This window comes from Carassius carassius, chromosome 10 (assembly GCF_963082965.1).
Source record: "Carassius carassius chromosome 10, fCarCar2.1, whole genome shotgun sequence".
Lineage (NCBI taxonomy): Eukaryota > Metazoa > Chordata > Actinopteri > Cypriniformes > Cyprinidae > Carassius > Carassius carassius.
This window is the reverse complement of record NC_081764.1, coordinates 14,650,107-14,674,657: the sequence shown is the minus strand read 5'-3', so window position 1 is coordinate 14,674,657 and position 24,551 is coordinate 14,650,107. Positions and strand designations below refer to the sequence as shown.

The window sequence follows — 24,551 nt, the reverse complement described above, 5'->3', positions numbered from 1 at the left end:
TGCCAAGCACAGAACCGACGGTGATAAGGCAGTTGTTTTTCATTTGTAACAGTTACTATTACATACCACATATGCTACACATTTTAAAGGCAAATCTAAAAAAAAAAAATAATAATAATAATTATTTGTTAAGAAAAAGTTACAAAATTAGTTCTGTTCAAGAGATTCTTTACACAAAACAAAAGTTTAATTCATGGTACATTATAACAAACTTGTCATGTACAATGTGCATGAATTGGATATGATATTGAATTTAAAAAAAGTGAATAATGATTTATGTAGCACAGGAGTTGTATGAACTACTTTTACTATATAGTAAGGTGCTTTTTTTATTCATTTTTGGAGCTTGACAGTGTAAAGCATTGGCCATTTCATCACAGAGAAAATAAAACATCTTGAGAGTGGGTAAAATGTTTATGTTAGGGTTGACCTATTAATTTAATTCTCTATATTTAAGTTATTTATATTATCGCTTGTAAAGGCTGATCCATACAAGCATAAAAAACAGTGTATGACTGAGCAAAAATAAATATCCACATTATAAAGCTTTATCACATAGCAAAAGATGTGTCTAAACCAGCGCTTCTGAAACGTTTTGACTCCCGGGTCTCCACTATTCTTACATAATTATGACAAAACTGCTTGTGTTAAATATTTCCTTATTAACAGAAACAGGGAGTATACAGATACACACACACACACACACACACATATATACAGTATATACAAATTAACCACAATAATTTTTTTTCTTCAATAAAAACAAAAGTTATTCAGACGGGAAATACCTATAGATGTTTTTTAAACATTTAATTAAGTGTTAGAAAATTACTAATATATTATTAATAGTTTATTACTTTAATTATCCTGTGGAAGCTTGCTGAGGCCCCCTGGTTGAGATCCAGTAGGTTTGAATTTGAAATGTAACCCTTAAACAACTGACCTAGAGGCGTGGATAGTGTGGCTGATGGTGACCACATAACCCGCCCCACCAACATCCAGGTAGGGTCCAGTAAAAGTGATGAGACCGGGATTGGCTACAGCATGTAGGTACCTAAAAGACAAAAGGATCACTAATCAGACCACATTTTAAACAAAAATGTACAAATTGACCAAAGTTTGTTTTGTTTTTTCCCCATACAATCTTAAAAAAAAAAGTATTAAAAATACACGTTGTCTTTGCAGTGTGTGCAGTTGGATATGGACACAAAATACCTTCTTGGGAATCAGTTTGCTAAGCTTAGTTAACAGACAGTGGGATCTGTTGACCAGTGTCCCACTAGAAGTTTGAAGACCTCCATCCTGAGGCTCAAATCTTACCATCGTCTCCTGGTGGGATCGAAGGCTTTGTCCATGAGAGAACCGGGGTAAATCCGCAGCACCCCATTGGGCGTTGCTATGTAACGCCTCACAATGTAGCAGTTGAGGCTGCTCATCTCCATAAGACTCATCCATTCATCTGTCACGTGACTGGTGGCCATCACCTCATTTCTCACAGAAGACTGAAAGACCAAAGGAGGGGGGTGTTAAAGAATTCTACTAGGCAGAGAACCATAAAGACTGGTGCACTGCCTTTGCCTAATGAAAAAGAAGAATTTAAGAGGACAGGAAGACTGCCAACTAACAAATGCCAGTTAGGACTGAGAAACTATCCATGTGACCACTAACTGTGAAAGATTGAGCCATTCCAAGGTTGGCTATGAGACATGTGTTGCCGAGATGTGCAATAAGTGTGTGTTTGTGTACCTTCAGGCCTGGGTTGGCTATGAGCCGGGTGTTGTCACTCAGGTAAGCTGTGTAGTGCTCCACCATGCGCTTGGTCTCTGGCTGACTCAAGTGCTCATATGGAGAGGAGAAACTACCAGCAGACAACATCACTGTGGGACTCTCTGTGAAAAAAACAAATGTAAGTACTTTTACTGTACTGAAGTATGAAGTATAGCAAGTGCAGGAAGTTGCAAAGTCTGATGTCATTTAAAATAAATAAATAAACGAATTAGCCCAGACAATAACAGCCTATAAGGGTTAATTATTTAAATATTTAAATAGTTAACTACAAGTTACTGATTAATGGTATAATTAAATAATGCATTAAATATTCTGAAACATTTTTATATTAAATTTAAAAATTACATTTGAAAAATATTGCCTTAAAAAAACTGTAGAAGGTGCTAAATAAATTCAGGCAACACAGACTTGTTGCTGCTGTAGTTTTGTTTCTCTGAATTTACTCTGAATCTCTTAATGCACAGCTCTATTTCTAGAGTGTAAAACTCTGTAAATTTGTGGAAACAAAAATTTGTTAAATGGATTCTGACTAACCTACAGTAAACACCTCTGATTAGCCACTGCTTTCAACAAAGATGCCTGTGATTGGCTAGAATACTCAACACTGCAAAACCGTAAATAGAAACTTTTGGCTGTGTAAACCAGACGGCACACAAAAACACACAGGAGCATTTAAAAACTGTTGACTTTGAGCAGGTACAGATTTGAGTTGGTACTACTGGTACAGTAAAACTTTTATTTGGGCTTTGTAGGTAAAAATTAATTTGTTTAGCAAGTCCTAACAACATATGAGAATAGCACTTTTTTTTTTTTAACAATATAAAGACTATATTAATGTTTTGTCTGAGCTCACCGACTGTAGCGAGCTGTTTAAAGTGGAGGCAGGAGCTGGGCTGCCCCAGCAGATCCAGGCGGTGGTACAGAAGTTTGCTGCTAGGAGCCGTGTTCAGATTTTTCAGTTGCTTCACCGGGATCTCCGGCTGAACGTAAACTATACACAAGATAAACGAAGTGTCCTGAACCTGCAAATCAGAGATCAAGACAAGTAAAATGAGGAGAAATACAAAAAAAAAGAATGAATCAAATAACAGACAGACATATAGAAGGGTGATTCTACACAGTCTGGTTTTTCCTCAAGCAATGCTTTTACCACTGTGGAGGAATAGTTTACCAATTTCCAAGCGTAGCTGACATTGTAGGCATCTCGATTGGGATCACGTAGGCGGTTCATGTGCCAAGACAGAGAGGAGTTGACAGGCACAGCAATGACCTGGCTCCCCAGAGGCAGACTAACAAGAAACACACAACATGAGCTTAGCAATCGTGTGAGTAACAGAGTCAACTCTAGCAAATGCATGACATCCCATACACCCTCACCTGAGGATGTTTTGACGCACGGCAGCAAACCCTGGGATGTTCTCATAGTGGATGATGTCTGTATGGAGGGGAGCTTCAGTCATCAAGTATGGACGGGTGAGTGACGGATGCATGAGGGTGTAGCCTGAAAGATTTAAATTAAATTAAATTAAATTAAATTAAATTAAATTAAATTAAATTAAATTAAATTAAATTAAATTAAATTAAATTAAATTAAATTAAATTAAATTAAATTAAATTAAATTAAATTAAATTAAATTAAATTAAATTAAATTAAAAAAAGATTGAAAAAAAAAACATTATGATCTTTTTCCATCCTTTCTCTGACCACTAGAATTTACTAAATTGCCATTAAGGAATTATTTACTTAAAGAATTGAATTAGAAACTTCAGTTACCAGTCAAGATTCTCAACTACAGGGTTAAACTCAAAAACTGTGGCCTGCACAACATAAGGAGAGACATCCTTTAGAAAAGAACTGAGAGGCAGTGCTATCACGTCTCTTTACTGAACAGCTGGAGACAGCAGGTGCCACTTCATTATACCAGTCATTAAGATGACTGTATACTCTCAGGAACAGATAATCACCCTCATTTTATTACATATGTAATACAACACACCCTTTTAGTGCAAATCAGCTATTTCTGGTGGGCTTATCAAATTGTTTTAATATGTACTAAGTGGAGGTTCACCCTGCAGGGGGAAGTCATGGAAAAAGGAATAAATGTTATTTAGAGCAGGATGGGGTAGGAATAATGTCAAAAAGCCAACATAGCTGATTTTCAGTCTTTGGTGGACAATATTTGCAGAAGCAGGCAGAAGCAACAGCTGCGCTTAAGGAAAAACTAATTTTAAGTCTTTTCTCCCTAAAAAGTTCAAATCCACAGATTTTTGCAGTTCCCACTTCAAGCAACTGGCATGATGTCAGCCATGAATCTGGCTCTGAGCCACCCAATGTGGGACAGCTGAGGTTAATGGCTTTCAATGCAGTGTTTCGAGTCACTTATGGTGAAGTTAGAAAGTCCAGCTGAAGTGAGGCAAACAGAGAAATATGTAAAACAAGTTTGGCTCATTTTGGCTAATGGAATCAGGTGGTTCTCCACCAAAAACAATCTACAGTACACGCATCTCCCTACCTTTATTGTCTATGAGGAATGTATATGAGGCCAGGGAATCCTGGTAATACGTCACATCCTCCAGTATATATGCCAGATTCACATCCACTCCAACTACACCCAGCAACAAGTTCCCAAAGTAGCATGGCCGGCTGACGGTCATGATGAAACCTACAAACAGAAAAACAGATTCGGTCGCCATACTAATATGTCAAACTATGTAAACAGTAATTTATGAAGAAATATTATTAACTGAGAGGAGCAAGCCATGGCCAAAAGGCAAGTGATACTCCAAAACAACAATAAACAATTTCCAAGTTTCAAACAGATATGCGTTTCTTGGGTATTAGCTTTGGCCACTTTCTCTGTAACAGTGGTTGAAAAAAAAAAATCCTTGACAACATCAAATGTTTTTTAAAAATATCATTAAATTATATATTTTAATTGTGCTTGTCCCAGACTATGTAAACAAAAAAAATTATAATAATAAAATAAAATGTTACCATTCTAAATCAAATTATGACTGTTCCTTGGTTTCTTTCAGGCATCCTTTTTTTCTATCACAGCATAATAAAGTTTTATCAAAATTTTAAAATGATCAATGAGACATTTTTATGAAGCAATAAAAAAAAATCAAGGTAAATATAACTTAATAATTAATAGCTATAATTTCTTTAGAACGACTTTCTATCTAGCAGCTTCATAAGAGCAGACTGCACTTGTGATTTTTGGCTTTACTAATAGTTTAAGTTTACAGTATATAGCACCATGGAAACTTTCTGGTTCAGAGCCACTTCTTCTGAGGTCTTCTGGGTGCATATGGTTTGAGAAAATGTTAATGTGCCAGATTTGCGATTTATGCCAAGTTCAAGCTCTGAACTTACCGTCTCCCATCTGGTCTGCATAAGGCAAGCTGAAGGAGGCCACGTCGATCATTCGATTGGGGAGGTTGATGTAGAAGCGGCCCACAGTGGTCTCCAGGTTACTGAGCTGGTTCAAAACCATCATACTGCCCTTGACGACGGGCAGGGCAGAACGATCCGGAACGCCATACTTAACAGAGTTCTGCTCAGCCAGGTCTCGCAAGAAGGCCAGCTCCTTAAGTCCCGTTACTCCTTCTGAGGACAATTGTAAAAAACAAAAAAATTAAATGAAAAAATGAAAACGGACATTTCTACTCATTATCTATGTGCTGTGTGCCTCTTGTGCAATGTGCACTCACTTAATTTTGGAACAAAAATCTAATTCAATCTATCTATTTACCTAAATTATCTAAAGGTTTTGCCTCTGTGGCCCATTTAGAGTGCAGCACAGAAATAGAAAGCTATTCATATCCACATGGATTGCTTAATCGCAGAGCTAAAAATCACACTTATTTCCATCATGAAATGGTGGTTTTGGACCTTTAACAAAAAGAATAGGAGGCATTTGTTAGTCATTCTTTCATTTTTGGAGGAACATTCAATTCTGTTGAACTTTTATTGGACTGGACATACATTTTAACACTTCAGTCTATTAATCTGATACTGTGACAAGTTTTAATATGTGAATATAAAACAACTTGTCATAAATTAACCAGACTTCAAATAAACAAGGAAATATGAGTAATTCCCTGTGTGTGTGTCCATCAGAGCCTCACAATACCTAGTCAAAGTAGCGTAACCTGCATTGACAAGCTAATCAATCTGAATCATATCTCTGAGTCACCCAATGCATGAAAAAAAAAGGCCTTTCTCACTCTTTCATGCCATTGAGTGGCCTTTGATGTATTGTTGCATTCCTCTTTCTTCTTTTCGTTGATCTCCATTTTAATTTTCACGATGCCAAAGTAATGTGTGATAATTGCAGGCTAATACAAGCAGGGAGAGGAACAGCTGAGGAGAGCAATATAATGGAGAGTGGTTTCTTACAGTAGACGTGTAAACATGCACACACAAAGACCAGAAGAAAGATGAAGGGGCGTCAAAAAAAGCGGAGTATATTTTGAAATGGAACAAACATGCATAAAGGTGTTCCCCATGAGGCCTCGTTGGCTATGAGACAAAGAGCCAATAGAAAAGCTGCACTCCTTGGCGATATCTCACCGTTCATGAGAGCGTAGGTGAGGATCATGACAGAGTTGTTGAGGTGACGGTTCTCCTCTTTGACCACGCTGAGGGTTGCTCTCTTTTCGTGCTCAGATGAGTCTCTGGAGGTGATGCCTGATGACAGGTAGATTATCACCATGTCCGTGTCTGGGAGAGGGAAGATGATAAACAATCAATCATCTGAATATAATAACTGACCTTGAGGCAACCTGAGACCATAAACACCTAGATACTGTGTATAATACATGACATCTTGCCCCAATAACAATGTGGCAACTTCTGTGTGGTTATAATCCAGCCTTTCTGTTAAAATCTGCCTTCATTATAGTTGACTCTTGTCTGACTGTATGCTAATGTGGTTTATTGTGTGCATTTCAATACGATCATACAGAACTTTTGGTAATGCTTTACTTAAAGCCCTTCTGTATAATGCATTATAAAGTTATTCATGATGCATCTTATATATTTTCCTAACTGTAACCGAAGTTAAAATGCATTATAATATTATAAAATTGGTTGTTTGTCACGGGTAATGCATTAAACTTTCTAAAAGAGAGTTCAATGAATAGATATGTATTACAATGCATTATAACAATGGTTACAATTATTCATTAGAAAATTACAATGGTGCTTTACAAGGCATAACTACTGGTATAAAATTACTTTTATAATGCATTATACATAAAGGCTTTAAGTAAAGTATTACAGAATACAATATTTAAAATCTCTTTCAGATAGAAAATGTTTTTTGGTTTAATTGAACTGTTAACTGAAAGCCCAGTAGTTACTGGTCACAACCGTTCAGTTAAAGTGTATTATAGAGTATAAGAGTGTATATATATATATATATATATATATGAAATTAAACATTAAAGAACACTTTTGTTAACACTAAACAATAAATACATACTAAAGGTAGGAAATGACATGGCACAGTGTTTGTAAATCTAATGTACATAAGCTTTGACTCTTACTAGTCGGTTGTCTAATGACATTGCTTGTGTTCCTCAACAACTGAAAGGCTTTCTGGAAGCCCAGTGCATGCTGGGTAGAGCTGTCAGATGCTTTAATGTTGTTGATGAAGGTGCTCATCTTCCTCTTAGTCTCGCTGGTAGCGGGCGAGAGGAAGCTCTTGTAGCACTGATCCAGGGAGCAGGAACGAACAGTCTCTGCTATGGTCAACACTGAGATCTGAGGGGGAAAAAAGGATGTTGAGTGCCAAAAGAACAAATGCAATCAGTGGAAGGTGTATGATGATGATGATGTCACTTCCTTACTTTATCATGTTCATCAATGGAGTTGAGGATGATTAGCGCAGCGTCGCGGGCGATCTGGAGTTGGGTCTCAGTGACGGAGGCACCATGGTCTATGATCACTACAATATGTTTCGACTGCGGCCTTACTGCTGAAACATACACCGGCCTGCCAACACACAGAAACAAAGATTTACAATCTACTTATTTGCAGAAAACAAGAATTCTGCAGAATGACTTTTCCTGGCATTGTGCAAGAGATCCTGCACTCTATTGTGTTGTTTTGGAAACCCTTTTCAACTCCAACACTACAAAAAACTGTCCATAATACCTAAATCTCGTATATACATCAGCCTGAAAACCTGAGTACCAGAGTTTCTTGTGAAATCTCAAACAGGAGAAGAGAAGTTGTGGGAATGCCATCAGAAATGAGCCCATCTTTCAGCAGAGGCACACATTGCCCACAATACTGGGTGGCAGATTCCAGTGGGGTTTAGTAGAGGCGACCCTACATTCTAGTAAAGGGCATGGGGGCTATTGTAACTACATTAATCAGACCAGCCACACAAGACTGAGGTGCCCATGACAGCGTGAGGGTGGTTGACTTAGTTTTTGTGCAAAAACAGAAAATAACCTTTAGTTGGTCTCTAGCTAAAAGATGGGGACAGAAAAAAAGAGACAAATCAGTTAAATAAAACAACTAATATAAAGTTTTGTCTTTACAAATGTGTACTCGGCTAAAATTTCTGAACATTTCTAAACAGAATCAGTCTAAACAGCTTCTTTTAAAAAGGCAGTGTTGGAAAAATATGTACTTACTGTAGATGGTGCGCATGAATGTGTTTAAATGTTATTAAAACAGGAAGTAAAAAAAAAGAAAGAAAGTCTCATTACCAAGTATGCTCTAAAGACATGGGATTCAATACCTTGATGTTGGGTATATAAGTATAAATCTAATCTAATCTTAATATATCAGGGCAGTGAATGTGTGTGTGTGTGTGTGTGTGTGTGTGTGTGTGTGTGTGTGTGTGTGTGTGTGTGTGTGTGTGTGTGTGTGTGTGTGTGTGTGTGTGTGTGTGTGTGAGTGAGTGAGTGAGTGATAGAGTGAGAAAAAAGGGAAAGAGAAAGTGAGTGAGTGAGTGAGTGAGAGAGAGAGAGAGAAAGTGAGTGAGTGAGTGAGTGAGTGAGTGAGTGACAGAGAAAGAGAGAGTGAAAGCTCTTTGTACCTGCTCCTGTGCTCGAATGTGCCCTTGCAGTGAAACTTGTGAGCAGGAAACACAGTGAAAATGCCCTCCTCTGAGCTGAAGTACTGCCACTTGATCCCTGGATTGGACTTGAGGTTGTCTGCCAACACTAAAGTAAATGAGAAAGCAAGCATAGTTTGAAAAGTAAAATACATACATACATACATACATACATACATACATACATACATACATACATACATACATACATATATACATATATATATATATATATATATATATATATATATATATATATATCAGTTACTCCAGGATTTCTGGATTTTGCAATCGTAAACGAGCAAGCAAACTCCGCAATTTTGCCAACCCTCAGAAGACCTCAGATGATGCTAACCCCGAAACAACATACAGAACTACCAAATATTGCTATAAGTTTGATTGGATCATATAATAATTGCTATTAATAGTGTTCATCGTCTATTTGATTACGTCTTTAATTGACTTTTCTGTACATTTCTGCCAAATGCACAAACTGACAGTCTCCACTGATAAGCTACTACTAAATATTATACAAATTTTCTGTAAAGTTGCTTTGCGACGATTTGTATCATAAAAAGCGATATACAAATAAACTGGAATTGAATTACGCAGTGCAGACCGTTTATCTGCTCGAGCCGGAGCCGTGGGCTGATCTGATCACACGACACTGATATACACAGCGCTGGGAGATAGATACAGTGTGAAGGAAGCAGCTGATTTGCCACAGAATCAACATCTCTGTGAAATCTTGTGAGAAGCATTCAAATTCAGCAAAGAATTCTTGTAGATGGCTGCAGAGAAGTACTTAAAAGCAATTTCCACTCCCTAATATGTTAAATATATATATATATATATATTGATATTCATTAAATATATTTGATCATGAATGACAGTAATAAAAGTACATTTTTATCAGATGTAATATATTTATTACATCCATAAGACATCTACTAAAGATCTGGGAAACATCTGTGGTATACTCTGATAAATGCCTCAGAAGCAGTTTTACATACATTCTAATAAATGCCTATTTGACATCTGACAGGAAACATCTTAGAGACGTACTGCAGACAAACAAGCACTCTTAAAAATTCATCTTGCATATGTAAATGCAGACATCAAATAGACGTCTTCAAGATGTGCGATTAGGGTGAGTGCTTTACTGTCAGGTGCTGGTGCCACCTTCTGTAGAACTTAATGGCACTAGTGTTGGTGTCGTCAAACGTTCGTCTGGAGCCTATAGAGTGGTTCTCGAAGTCAGAAAAGTCATAACAGTGTTAGAAGAATGTTGTCTGTGGTATATTTTCACTGCTATACAATAAGAAATGCTGCAAATATGAGAAAAGCCACAGCAAAATCAGTAATTTTAGGCCGCAAAAATATACATACATACATACATACACGCATACATGCATACATATATATATATATATATATATATATATATATATATATATACACTGTATAAACTAATAAGCAAGTAAATAAATAAGTAAACAAATCACTACTTGTCGAGTCATACATAATCATTAAAGTCTAAAGCATTCTTTCATAGAAACAGTATCTAAATGTCACTAACACTAAGACAATCACCCAGAACTAATTTAATATGCCATGCAGCATGGACCTAGGGTTTGTGTTATTTGAACAGACCCCAGCTGTGTGACGGCCGGAGCCCAGTCAAGCTGATCCTTTCCAAACACTCGAGAAGCACAGTGATCACCACTTTGCTGCCATCTATTCAAGCGTTTATTTACTTAACAGGAGACGGGAAGTATTAGAAAGTGGGGAAAATAACAAGAAAAGACAGGGAAAGTAGGAGTACAACTGAAAGAGAGGCAGTGGAAGTATTCAGGAGGGCAAACGTCTATATGTAGGATCCTTTTCAGAAATGTATTTTAGTAATATTATGTAAACCTTTCACACCCAAAGTTAAAAAATGAATAGAAAAAAAAACTAACAAAAACAATTTTAAGTTACATAAAAAGGAAGAATGAGTGCTATAAGAGGTTACTCGGGTCAATTAGATGACCTGTGATTCACCCACTCCACTTAAACATGTCGCCATCTTTAAGTGGTTTGAGTGATTCATAATGTAAACTCAAACAATACAAATAATATATAATATAATATAATTAAGAATGAAGAAATAATGAAAACAGAAAGGTTTATTACAGTAAACACTAGCTTTAGGTGGCACAGGGAAATGCAATAGCCTTTCCTAATTCTGATCAAAATAAACACAGCTCATCAAATTGCTGTGGAAACCTGCAGAAGAAGAAAAATGGATGCTAAGCATGAACAGGCATCCCGACCACAAATGAGCCTTCAATCCATACCTGAAGTATAAACAGGAAATTTACAGCATGTTGACAGCTTTAAAAATCATACACATGTGCCGCCCCATAGTGCTTAATACCCCATCCAGTGTTTAGTCATGACAAGACAGCCCTTCATTTCCTCTATCCCTTGATTCCACTTTAAATCTCCACCGACTGTTATATTTCTTCTCGCTTACATTGCTGTCAATTTCAAGGTTATTATTAAATCCAAAAATCTTTAAATTTGCCTTTTCCTCATGTAAACCCTTTCTCATCCAGCCAATTGTATTTCTCGCAGAGACATTGATAAACCAAAAGTTGCGTCTCAAGTAGGCTGTAATCCTAAATAGTATGCAAAATTATTTGAGCATCCCAAATTGTAGTAAACGGCAGTGGATTTTTAAGAATTGCACATCTGCACATGCTTTTGTGGCTAAAATTGACCACAATCCCTTGTAATCAATCACAAGAGTTTGTGACTGTTGTGCAAGTTCCAATCCCCCATAAAATGTAACCCTCAACTTGATTAAAAAAAGTACTAATTACTGTTATGCTAAGCTATTAGGCTAAGCTGTTTATTTTACTAATCGAAGGCTAACTGTGAAACGGTACTAACTTGGCTAACTTCGATTTTTTTTATGGGGTTTCGTGGATGAATAAAAAGTTCAAAAGAACAGCATTTACTTAAAATAGAAATTTCGTATAACATTATGAATGTCTTTACTATAACTTACCAATTTAATGGACCTTTGCTAAATAAAAGTAAAATTTGACCTTAAACATTTGGACAGCACTTATTTTGCACTTATTTTTCTATCAGCAACAAAATAAGTACATGCTTTAAATGCTTATAAAGTTAGGATGCAGCTTTATGACAGTCGGGAGAACTCTGAGAAATAAACAGACAGAGATGTGAAGAGGAGTAAAGGGTGAAACAAAGGACACCAAAGGGGGGGGATGTTGGGAAAGAGGAACCAACCCTACAAACTCAATCAAAGACATCACACTCAAACACAACATTATCTCTCTTTCTCTCTCTCTCCAGGTTTTTCCTCCCTCTTAACTGTTTTGTCTCTCTCCGACCCAAAACATTTCATCAATGTTTAGACTATCAGGGATCAAAAGTGACTGATGACTGCCTGCATGGTTAGCAGGGTCAGAATTCAATGACAAATGGAGAAAGAGTGGTAACATGAACTCCTGATAACTACATTACAAAAATAAGCATCTGTATGAAGATTAATTGGGATAATCTGTTCTGGAGTGAAAGCAAGTGTGTGAGGTTAGAAGAAGAGAGAGTCTGAACCAAAGTCATTGAAAAAAGAAAAGAAAAGAAAAGGCAACTGTGTTTAACACTAAACCTAAGAATAAACTGTGCTGTTACAGTACACTACAATGTCCTTTCTCTCCCTAAACTTAAGTACTGATGGTTAAAAAAACAAGTTCCGATGCACCCTTTTATAGTAATAGTAAAATATATAATAGGGTGCCTATGTAAACTAATTCACAAATGAATGACAATTTTAAACTATTTTAAAGAACTGATCAAAAGGAATCAAGTTATAGTTGAATTCAGTTTACCCACTTGCTGGATCTATCACAGAGGTTAATTGAATTGTACTGAATTAACTGAATCAGTACAATTTCTTTTGTCTGTATTTAGTTAAAACAATTATAGGGGTCTTGGGGGGCTTTCCTGTTGCAAAACACTGATGAATCTGATATGAAGATAAATCATGATAAATCATGAGTGGGATCGGTATCGGCCGAACTTAATGTTCGTTTTATTCAATCGTTATTTTTATTTATTATTGTTAACGTTCTATTTTTGTTCAACAGCTTTTAACTTATTAATTTTAAGTGGTCCAAAATAATTAAAAGAGACTGAAAGTCCTGTGTAGAGAGCACTTTTTTTTGCTCGACTGCTATATTTTGATTGAAAAAATGAGAATCGTGGTCTCAGTTCCCCTGGAGAAAAATCACGATTCACATTTAAGCAAGAATCGTGCAGTCCTAATAGAAATTGATAAAAACATGCACTTCCTGATTGGAAAAGAGCACAGAGGTACAAAGCTGTGGTCATTAAAAGAGAAGGAATAAAAACAGAGTTGAGAGGAGATTAAAAAAAAAAGTATTTCCACATGCAAATGAGCAAGGTCATGTATTCAACAGCATTGTTAATTTTTGTCTCACTCAAAAGGCCAAAAAATCTTTGAAGATTTGACATCAGAAAAGCAATATTGTTCTTTGCAAATGGTTGCTATGGCAGCAGCTGGATAAGTGGAAATTGGCTTTGGGTTTTTGAAGCTTAGACACTGTCAGTGTTATACACACCAGAGTTGAGGTCTCGTCCTGGGTTGAAAGCTCGGCTATTGACGGTAGGGGAGAGGCGATCACAGCTGATGGTCTTCGAAACATTGGCATTAAAATGACCATCAAACCTGAAATCAGAGAGAAGACAAAACATCAATGCAGATTCTTTTATCTCGGCGATAATTAGAAAGTGACACTGAAGGATATACAGTAGAGGTCTTCACAGTGCACCCGAGACCCGTCGACCCCGGACCCGACCCGGGACCCGTACGGGTTCGGGTCTATATTTTAAATCATCAGCCGGGTCCGGGTCGGGTCCGAATCTATTACCTCGGGTCCCGGGTCTGTTTAAAATTGTGTGTAATACCCATGCGATCGGAGTCATTGGACTCGGAGTCGGAGAACACCCGGCCATGATCAAAGACTGCTTGTGTTTTTTGTAACTTGCAACTTGTAAAATTAGGAAAAGAAAAGAGGGAGCCAAAAAAAGTGATCTCTCTCTCTGCTTTTAGAAGCAGAGCGCGCAGATTCAGAGTTAATACAAGTGCACGCACGGTATTAATGCTTGCAGACTTGACACACTCATATTTAATATATTTCAAATCAGCAACACAATCTGAGGTGGACTGTCACATGAATGTTTTCTATGACGCTCAAACTGCGTTAAAGCATTTTAGGTTGATACAGCTAGCACGCATGTGCAGTCTCGAGCGCATTTCATGTTTCTATGGCAACCAGTGAGGGACACTTCGACCGCCAAACCGCGTTTTACATTTTCTCCCATTTTTATAATATTATAAATGAACCGTTTAATCTTAAAGTTTTAGTCATTCAGATTCAGACTCGATGCAGAGCAGAGAGCACAGAGATCAGATGATAGCAAATAAATAACGTCAGCGGCCATGGCATTGCACGAGCGATCGTTATTATAGTTCAAAAGGGCAAACAGTGGAAGTTATTATGCGAATTAACTCGAGTCAGAATGTACATGTGCACAGTAGCATTTGTCATCCGTCACCGTGACATCAAGTGGACTTTTGAAACTGAAATAATGAGTGGATTCAGCTTGGACTTGGAATAACGAGAGGAATAACATGAATAAATTTCTTGTCGGAGGATTGTAATGCATCACAGGCAGTCAGGTACAAGGAGGAGAGACTATGGCTCTTTAAATTAGGTAAGACAAAAAGCTGTATTTTTCGCAACAGGTTTATTGATTTGTAATAGCAATTTATGGTGGAATATGTGAACGTCGGGTCCAGTCGGGTCTGTGTCTTCCCGGCGGGTTCGGGTCCAGATTTCAAATAATATACGGGTCTGGGTCGGGTCCGGGTAGGCATTTCTCGGATCTACACGGGTCCGGGTCCAGCTTTTGAAATATTAGACGGGTCCGGGTCGGTTCGGTGTAGTACATTACGGGTCTCTTTCGGGTTCGGGCACGAATTTTTGGACCCGTGAAGACCTCTAATATACAGTCCAGCACTTGATTGGTGAGTGTTCAGTTAGTTCAAGGCTTCAGTCAGAAAGAAAAATGAAGCTGAAGTGTTTCTCGTTCTATAATAATAGCTTTTACAGTTGTGTGGTAAAACCCCCTGAGGAAGAGTGAGTCGATATCTATTTCTACCAGCTGCAGAGCTCTTCTGCTGAAGATGAAAGAGGAAGATGGAGGGATGCAGTCTGGGGGGAGAGAAGGATGACGAAGAGCAGATGGAAGAACCCTTTTGATTTTACTCACAGAATCCAAATCTTTCAGACAGGCCGCGCAAATTTATAGATAACATTTGAATATAAAAACAAACAGCAAAACATGGCACAACTGTTCAAGCATTTGGGTTCAGTAAGTTTTTTCCAAATACTTCTTGAAAAATACTTTCATTCATCAAATATGCATTAAATTGTTTAAAAAAAAGACTGTAGAGACATTTTTAATGTTACAAATGACTTTCTTTTAAACTCTCTATTCATCACAAAATCCTGAAATAATACCTTACACTGTTATGCAATATTATGCATAAAAAAGTTTTCAGCTTGATAATTATAATGATAAAAAAGGGTTTCTTGAGCACCAGATATTATGAATAATAATAAATAATGTGTTTTCTGAAGTTTCTGAGTAGTGGCTGCTTAAAATTCAGAGTCATAAATCATAAATTTCAAACATATTAAAACAGAAAAGGGTTATTTTAAAGTATAATAATCCTTCGAAACATTAAAAAAAAATGTTTTACTGTATTTGATCAAATAAATGCTATGGTGAGCATAAGAGAATGCTAAACTAAGAAAACTTGCCAAAACATAAAAAAAACATACCTGAATGGCAGTGTAAATGTAAAATATAGAAAAACTGAAAAAAAAATAAAAATAAAATAACATCTAAAAAGTTGATATAAGCATGTCTTACTAATATTCCATCAAAATTCAAATCTTCAAGGTAAAGAGTAAATGCTAAATCTATATAAAATTATTTTACTTAAACTTAAGACAACTGTTACTTGTCAAATTGTATGTCAGGCACAAGACCTGTTTATTTATTGTATTAATCCAATAACGAATTGCACAAAACACACTTTGGTTGGCAAAAAAAACTAGTTTATCCACACTTCAAATAAAAATAAAATGTAATGCAGTCTTACTTTATCTTATATAGTTTTGCTCATGGTTTAAAAATCAGGATGGTATTTGATCCACCCATTTTGGCATTTGTCTAATCTGTCTGTTTTTACCAAGATACAGATGAATTTACACTTATATATACTCTTTCTTGTCTATTCAGAATATACCGCAAACAAATATTTCATAGCCACCCATTATTCTGCTGTTTCAGGTCTCTGCCTGTACTAATCGAGCACTGATCTAAACAGTGTCTCCAGAGATCTTGCTTTCATCTCCCTTATGTCTCTACAAAAACACTGCTACACACACACACACACACACACACACACACTCTCCGTAATAAACTCTAGTCATTATTTACTCATCATCTGCCAACCAAATGTGTTGCCAGTTACTGCAAACATCTTTCTGTTCTTCACACAATCCCCATAATGCACCGTATTTGTTCTTTGCCACATGAACTACGCATGTTCTTTTTCATCACCCATTACTAAACTAGTGTCTTTCTCACCATCGGGTTCATTTCTCTCTCCACATTATCGTCATCTCACAGAGCCAGAGCGGGGCTGTGGTTTGATTGACAGCTGCTGTGATGTGCAAAGCGCTTTGAACTTCAGACATTTAATTCCCATCAGGCCACAGTCATTAGAATTCTCCTTCAACACACTTTACATCTGGTGGCACAGCAAATGTGCTAGATAAAAAATAAATTTGCAAGCTGCTATGAATTTTACATCAAAAAAAAAGACGGGAGGGCAAGTGAGCAAAAGGGAAAGCGGGGGAAAGCAAAGTGAGAGAGCGAGAAAGGAGGAGAGAAAATATATATCGAGTAAAAGCTTGAGACTTATTCCTCCTCTATGTTTGATTTCAGTTCAACATGCAAATTAGGCCCTCTGCAAAAACATTCAGAAAGAATGAGAAGAGGGAAAAAAAGGAATGGATGGAAAAACAAGCCCTCAAGGTATCGTTCAGCTTGCATGGTGTGAAAAACAGCATCTGACCTAAAATAACCGAGAACTTAAAACAAATCTGCTGTTCACTTCTAATATATATATATATATATATATATATATATATATATATATATATATATATATATATATATACTGTATATAATATATACACACTTTATATAATACTTAAACATTACAGGATTTAAACATATGATGCTGTTTACAACATGCAGATACCAACTTACTATATTTAATTAATAATAATAATTATTATTATTATAATTATATACACAGAAAACCTTGGTTACATTTCGTTCATTAGATTTTATAACACAAGGGGGAATAAACACTTGGTCAAAAATGGCTGATTAACTGACTAAGCCGATATATTGGTCAATCAATAGCAGAAAAATAAACCCTTTAGTCATAAACACCCAAAAGTAGTATTTTGTGCTAAAAGTAAAATTGGAAATACATAATGCATATATGTCAGATGATGATTAGATGTATGATCAGGTATCAGAACACAGTATTTCTAAATGAATGTGTAGTCTGTGTCAGTACATTAATATCATTAATATGAGCAGTGAACGCTTTTAGCCTCTTAATATTTAAAGTAAAGTGCTGTCCTAATGTTCTGAGATGAACTCCTCATTTAGTGGCACTTCAAGTTTGACGGTGACAAGAACAAGTCCCTGTGATTCTATTCCATGGCTAATAGAGTGCTGGCAGATTAGTGATGTCTCGCCACGCGGCGGAGATAAGATGCACGTACCACTGCGGTATCATCTCTCTCCATCACACACATACACACACTCACACTCTTACTGCATCTATCAGAATGGGCTTCATTAGCACAGCAGTCTCTGAGAGTTAAGAGGGAGGCTCAACGGGGATTATGGGAAAAGAGGTTCTCCTCTGACTCGGGAAAGCATGCAGTCCGGCAGAGCTGCCTTTAAGACCCCTTTATGGTAACTAAAGCCCCTCTTCTCGCTCCCTTTCTGCATCCCCCCTCTCTCTCTCTTTTACACACAGTCTCTCTCTCACACACTATCTTTATTAGTTCAGACTCAGAGCCTGTCCAAACGGTCTAGCTCCAAAAGGATTGGGAGAAACAAACCGGTTTAACAGTTAACAGAGAATGAGAAAAGGAGTGAAAGAGGGAAGAAAGGAGATCTGGAGAACGGGAGTTTGCTTGTGGGGAAAGAACCCCTAATCAAGAAATGTAAGCACTGGAAAAACAAAGATCCAAGTGAAAATCTTTTTAAAAAAGGAATGTGATTTAATGTGATGGTCTAAATTCATCACCGTAAGAATTAAAAACAAAAACAATCTTTGAATTTACATCTGAAATGTTTTTTTCCAACCACCTGGAAATCGGAATTGATTTCCCTTACTGTATCTGCTGTGATATAAATCCTGTTTAAATGCAAGAAACACTGTAAAAATCATACATACATACACATCATTCATTCTTCATGTATTAAAATATTTGGTTACACTTTATTTCAAGGTGTCCTTGTTACAGTGTAATTTTACATTTAATTACTGAGTAATATTAATTAACTACATGTACTTACTATATTTTAGGGTTAGGATTAGGGTTACTTGCATGTCATTTTGCATAATTAATTTTTGTTATAATAGTAAGTGGAGGTAATGTGTAACAAGGACATCTTAAAATTAAGTGTTACCAAACATTTAAATAAAATCATATGTACGTTGTAAACATCATAGACTAGAGTGATAAGTTTTGGTATCAGTAAGATTTTGTAAATGTTTTTGAAAAAAAAATATATATGGTATATCATGGTATTACCATAGTCCAAAAAAAAACCAACAGCACAAAAAATAGGTGGTGACTTGGAACTGGTGAGAACGGTTGTAGCCTTATCACATGCATGTGGAGACTGTAGACTCCACATGCACACACTTCAACATCATTAGTTTTGCAGACCATCCTTTGGGCAATACACAAATGTAACTTAACACTCCACCGGCATTTAGATCCCCCTAAGCAGCGAGACAGAGAGAGAGAGAGAGCGTCCTGAGTAAGGGGTTAAGTGCAGCAGGAGGCTGTGGGGGTGAGTGTTGATTAAAGCATTCTCCTCTGCCAGAGGTCAGCGCTCATGGGAGAATGGACACCGCTGGGATGTATGACAGGGATGTGACATTGAAATGGTGTGAAACATTTGATCTTTTGGCCATGACTGGACAGTAAAAAAAAAAAAAAAAGTTGAGAAAAATTTAAATCAACCAGCTTCAGCAGATTGTTGAGTTTTCTCAAGCTGAAGCTTTTACTTTTACCTTGTACTTTTTCCATGGAAAAGTGTGATGTCATCTTAACTGTAATATTATGTGTGTTTCACTGGCTAGTATGACAGTGACCTTGACATTTATACTGCCTGTACATTCAATCTTGTAGTGTCATTTAACCTTACGAAACCAATGTTTCACAGATTGTCTTTAAATATATATTACTAAAACAAGTTTTTCAACAATTTATGGATGTTTTGCAAGCACACAGGAGCTGTACTAGTACGCCTATTATCTGCATAGAAAACATGACCAAGATGACCACAGAGTGAACCAAAGTGCCTTAAAGCTATTTTTACAGCACACAGCAGGTCGCATGATCTGAATGTGGTTGCCACTATAAGGGTAGACCACCCTTATGTAAAATAAAAAGTATTTTTCTAGAGATCACAGATATGGATCATTCATTTAAGTGTAGACCGTTGTAAACCTGCTTGTCATAAGTACTATTCACTTCTACCATTTGTAAAAATGTACATTATATTGTTCATCATGATGGCATAATGGAAGACTTCTCAAAAACCCACAAACAGGATGTAACATGATAACATCAAGGCAGTGTGTAATACATTGCATTGTTAAGAAAACTTGATGAGGCGGTTTAGATAGACACAGATGAGCTAATTGAGCAGGTGTGTGAAGGTTTAAGCCCAATGATGTATCATTCATAAATAAATCCAAGAGTTGTCTTGTAGGATAAACCAGATCCTTGCTAGCTCTTTTAGGTTTTTTCATCAAGCCTCTGGTGATACTGCTTTGACTTTGATACTGGACACTGTATAACATACTGGAAAACCTGAAGTAAACTTCTATTTGTAGCCTTCTGAACACCTACTGTAATTTACTTCCCTTCAACACATTGTAAAAGATGTTTCTGTGCCTCAGGGACAGAGACATTTTCCAAAACAGTTCTTTGAGAACTGCACATTTTGACAAAGCAAACTGGTGCCTCGTGCGCACTAACCACCAATCCCCCCCATGTCATACAGTCAACAAAGTAAAATGATTTCAAACGTATGGTGCATTCTCTTCATTTTAACAAATGATCATAATCACAGCTAATCATTTTATAATCCTGCTACTAGCAATTTATTCAAACTAAACCCCCTTTAAGTAAGGTGAGAATTATTTTTTTCTAAGTGGGTAATGTATATCCCTTATATATATATATATATTAATTTAATAAAATTTCCTAGTAGCAGGATTATAAAATGATTAGCTGTGATTATGATCATTTGTTAAAATGAAGAGAATGCACCATACGTTTGAAATCATTTTACATTGTTGACTGTATGACATGGGGGGATTGGTGGTTAGTGCGCACGAGGCACCAGTGAGATCGAACAGCTGAAACATTAAAAAAAAAAAAAAAAAAAAACTTTTGGAAACATTTGTGCTCTTGTAATATAAAGCAAACAAACAGAATTTGCGCATTGTCATCCTTTCCGTTCCGTGAACTTGTTTATGGAGTGCCACGACACACTTCTGATTTAAATCAGTTATCTTAAGTGAGATATGATACGCATATATACATATATATATACATATATATATATATATATATATATATATATATATATATATATATTTTAATGAAAACAAATTGTTATTTTTTATATTAGGCCTATTACGGTACTTACTATGCATTAGTGTTGGGCGATATGGTCATTTTTCAAATCATCATATCATCAGCCCGTGAGGTCGACGATACACGATATTATCGTGCATCTGTGGAGCAAGAGAGAGACTCTTTGTTCTTGTCATAGCAGAACTATTTGGTGTTTTTAACCGCGCAGGTGCGAGAGAGAGAGCCTATGGAATCGAAAAAATATACTTTCAAACATACTGATAAACTAATGTTAAATAAAAAAACAGTATTTAAAACAGCTAGTACATATATTGTCAGACGCAAATGTCATATCGCGCGTCCTGTGACAAATCTGCCGCATCTGGGCACGGAAGTTATCAGTTTAAATGTTCTGTAAAGGCCGTAAACGGTGAAAATCAATAGTAGATTTAATTTAAAGTCCAACAGTTTAACACTAATATTGGACATAAACGAACACGTTAAATATAAAGTATTGAAAACAGGTAAGTTCATATATTTGGAGTAAAGTTGAATTGAACTTATGCATCAGTCATACAGCGCTCCGGACCGCGCGCCTCATGACGAGTCCAACGCACCGCCACAGAAACAAGAGATGCCTTCTAACATAACTGTGGCATTTAACTCAGTTAGTGAGGGCTCGTTTAAAATATTGCACATATATAGGCCGTTCAGATTACTTGTTAAAGTGCAATGAAATACCTTCTATCTGCAGATGATGTACATCTGTTTGTGGATGGAGACTTTGTAACGGCCAAAACTATGTACTGTATTTTGCATGCATCACATTATAGTGCGGTGTGCATGAAAATAATAACAAGGCGGCAGAGCGAGAACCACTATGGATGATAAATTCGCTCTGCCGACTTGTTTTTATTTTATTGTGTGGGACACCAACTCCTCGTTTTCTATCTCATTTCATGGATTTAACAAGTTATCCGAGTCAAAGCGTTACAACTTCTTCAGCGTTTACAGGCTCTAATCCTCTTTTGCACACGCGCGCATGTGTGTGTTTGAGATGTGGTGCTGAAGTGAAATAGCTGGGCAGTTTGATAATTATAATTTAATACATCAATAGGAGAATGAGCCTAATATCGTCTTGACTATCGACAGAGAAATCTGCTTACGTCGATATCTCTGACTATCGTCGATACACGATTCTATCGTCTATCGGCACAACCCTACTATGCATTTTACTTAAAGCATCCCATTTTTTTTATCAATTCCGTTTAGATTCAGTTAAATCATGGGTTATTTAAAGAACAAAATTAATAAAACATGAACAGTTACCACAAATTAGTAAATCGTAGGAATGAATTAACAAGTTGTAGGAATTAAAAGCCTATCTCTCCTGTGTCCCGCAGCTCTGCAAAGCGTGACATTTTTTGATGTATTTTTAACATTTTAAGCTTAAATGACATTAAAAGCTTAATTTGTACACTATGAATGAATGCTTTTATAACATTTATATACTGTCACCATCACTCACTGTTTAATAATAATTAATTTGCAATAACCAGTAGAACCTTTAAAATGTCAGATGATAGCAAGGGGATGCAGCCAGGAAAATATATGAAATGATAAAGAATGGAAGAGACACAGAGAAGGTCATCGGATGATGGAGAACATCCCTCAAACAGAGATTAAGGGTCGCAGAGAAGATGAAAATTCTGAAGAGTAGAGCCAAACATTTGAGTCTGGATGTGTGAGTGAGAACGAGTAAGTAAGTCTGTCTGGGAGGGACAGTAAAGACACAGAGCAGACAAAAGAAGCACCAATAACTGCAAACTGCACTGGGAGTGAGAGATTAGGTTTGAAAGAGCAGTCTGACAACTCAGCTTACTCATCATTGCCTTTCAGTGATTTAAACAAACTATTTGTCGCATTTAAAAATGCTCTTCTCATTAACACTGACCCACACCCATTACACATACACACAGTAAAATCAGTGAAGCAAACAAACTGTGTGACACAGATTCACACAGATTCAACATTTTTTACAAGCACTGAAAGGTACATGCATTTTTTTTCAAATGTCTTGTTTTTGGAAGTGCTGTGGAAAAAAAGAAGTTAAATTAAAGGTGTAATAAATGAGTACTCACTCCATCATGGAAGGGGGGATGGTGCAGCAGTCCTGGATGGCTGTGAGAGGGGAGGTGAGATGGGCCGTGTAAGAGGCTTCCACCACCTGTTTGTTCCTGTTCACCACATCCAGGTACCGGTTAAACTTCTCACGGATCTTTTTTGCTAGCTGAAAAAAAAAAAAAAAAAACAGATGTATTAATATTTTTATTTATTTTAAGTTTAAGTTAGGTTAAAGGATATTCACCCAAAAATGAAAAATCTGTCATCATTTGCTCACCTTCCACTTGTTCCAAACTTATGTGAGTCTCTTTATTCTTTGAAACACGAAAGAATGTATTCTGAAGAATGTTGGTAACCAAACAGCTGACAGCAGCCATTGACTTCCATAGTGTTTTTTTTTCACATCCCATGGAAGTCAACGGCTACCATCAACTGTTTGGTTACCAACATTCTTCAAAATATCTTCTTTTGTGTTCAACAGATTTGGAGTAAATGATAATTTACATTTTTGGTTTTACAATATATATATATATATAAAATGTTTTATTTTCTGTTTTCCAGTGTCCAAATTAGAAGCATAGACTGATATGCCTGAGAATTTTTGGTGTCTTTGGTTTGAGTTTACCACTTGAATGCAAAACTGTCCTTTTTTTTTATAAATACAGAATAAATCAATCAAAGATCACTTTGATATACACATTTCTTCTCTTTCCATTACTCCTGTGAAATAAACTGAGATTAATTCACCTTCTAAATCTAGTCCTGCACTCTACATCAAAGAGAACTTGAACTAACCTTGGAGACTAGTAATCGATCACCATTAGACATGCATTGTCAGCTGCTGCAGTGCCACAGGCATTGGGAAAATGGTTTGGTGATATAAGGGAAAACCGAGTTCATAAACCAGAAGAGGTTTCAGAAAACTGGGATGTTGTTTTAACTTTGGGTTTATACTGCACTTGTGCAAAGGAGTTATGGCTGATTAACCATGTTTCTGTGAATTCTGGTTCCCAATGCATACTTGAGTTCCCTGGAGAAAGTTATTAACTAGAGCAGCAGCTCGGCTAAGATTTTCTCCTCACACAGGACATAAATACTCACACATGAGCCACCAGATGTTTTAGTAAAAAAAAACTGCACACATTATTCTTGCATTAACAACAACAATGCATAGAACTAAAAATTTAAGGAAAAAAATAAATAAATAAAAATAGCTACATCTTCTCCAAGTCCTGGATTGGAGAAACGATCCATGACCTATTGCCCGTGAGCATCCAATCAGCTGCCTGTTTCAACAATTGCTGCTTAACTTCAATGTTATTCTTTCAAGTTCAAGATCCAAGGGAAACATTCCAACTTCAGACAAGTCAGAAAATAACACTATTATCCACTGTGTACGAACTGTGTGAAAATTAGACCGGCTTACTTTGTCTGTGTGTCACTACAAGACATGGGTATGATCCTAATTGGTTCCGTTTTC

The 24,551-nt window shown here is 36.5% G+C and overlaps 1 protein-coding gene across 2 annotated transcripts in view; it reads right to left on the bottom strand.

Moving 5' to 3' along the window:
* LOC132151839 (VWFA and cache domain-containing protein 1-like) overlaps positions 1-24,551 on the bottom strand; it is an 80,308-nt gene that overhangs the window by 14,248 nt on the left and 41,509 nt on the right. The window contains exons 3-16 of one of the 2 annotated variants that reach the window (XM_059560254.1): positions 23,089-23,237; positions 13,520-13,626; positions 8,847-8,973; positions 7,645-7,789; positions 7,342-7,558; positions 6,365-6,514; positions 5,165-5,398; positions 4,302-4,451; positions 3,166-3,289; positions 2,960-3,077; positions 2,642-2,810; positions 1,747-1,889; positions 1,321-1,502; positions 944-1,054 (exon numbers count right to left, since the gene is read on the bottom strand). In XM_059560254.1, coding sequence (XP_059416237.1) covers positions 944-1,054; positions 1,321-1,502; positions 1,747-1,889; positions 2,642-2,810; positions 2,960-3,077; positions 3,166-3,289; positions 4,302-4,451; positions 5,165-5,398; positions 6,365-6,514; positions 7,342-7,558; positions 7,645-7,789; positions 8,847-8,973; positions 13,520-13,626; positions 23,089-23,237 — 2,126 coding nt within the window. The remainder of the gene's footprint in view (positions 1-943; positions 1,055-1,320; positions 1,503-1,746; positions 1,890-2,641; positions 2,811-2,959; positions 3,078-3,165; positions 3,290-4,301; positions 4,452-5,164; positions 5,399-6,364; positions 6,515-7,341; positions 7,559-7,644; positions 7,790-8,846; positions 8,974-13,519; positions 13,627-23,088; positions 23,238-24,551) is intronic. The other variant, XM_059560255.1, reaches the window with a different exon arrangement.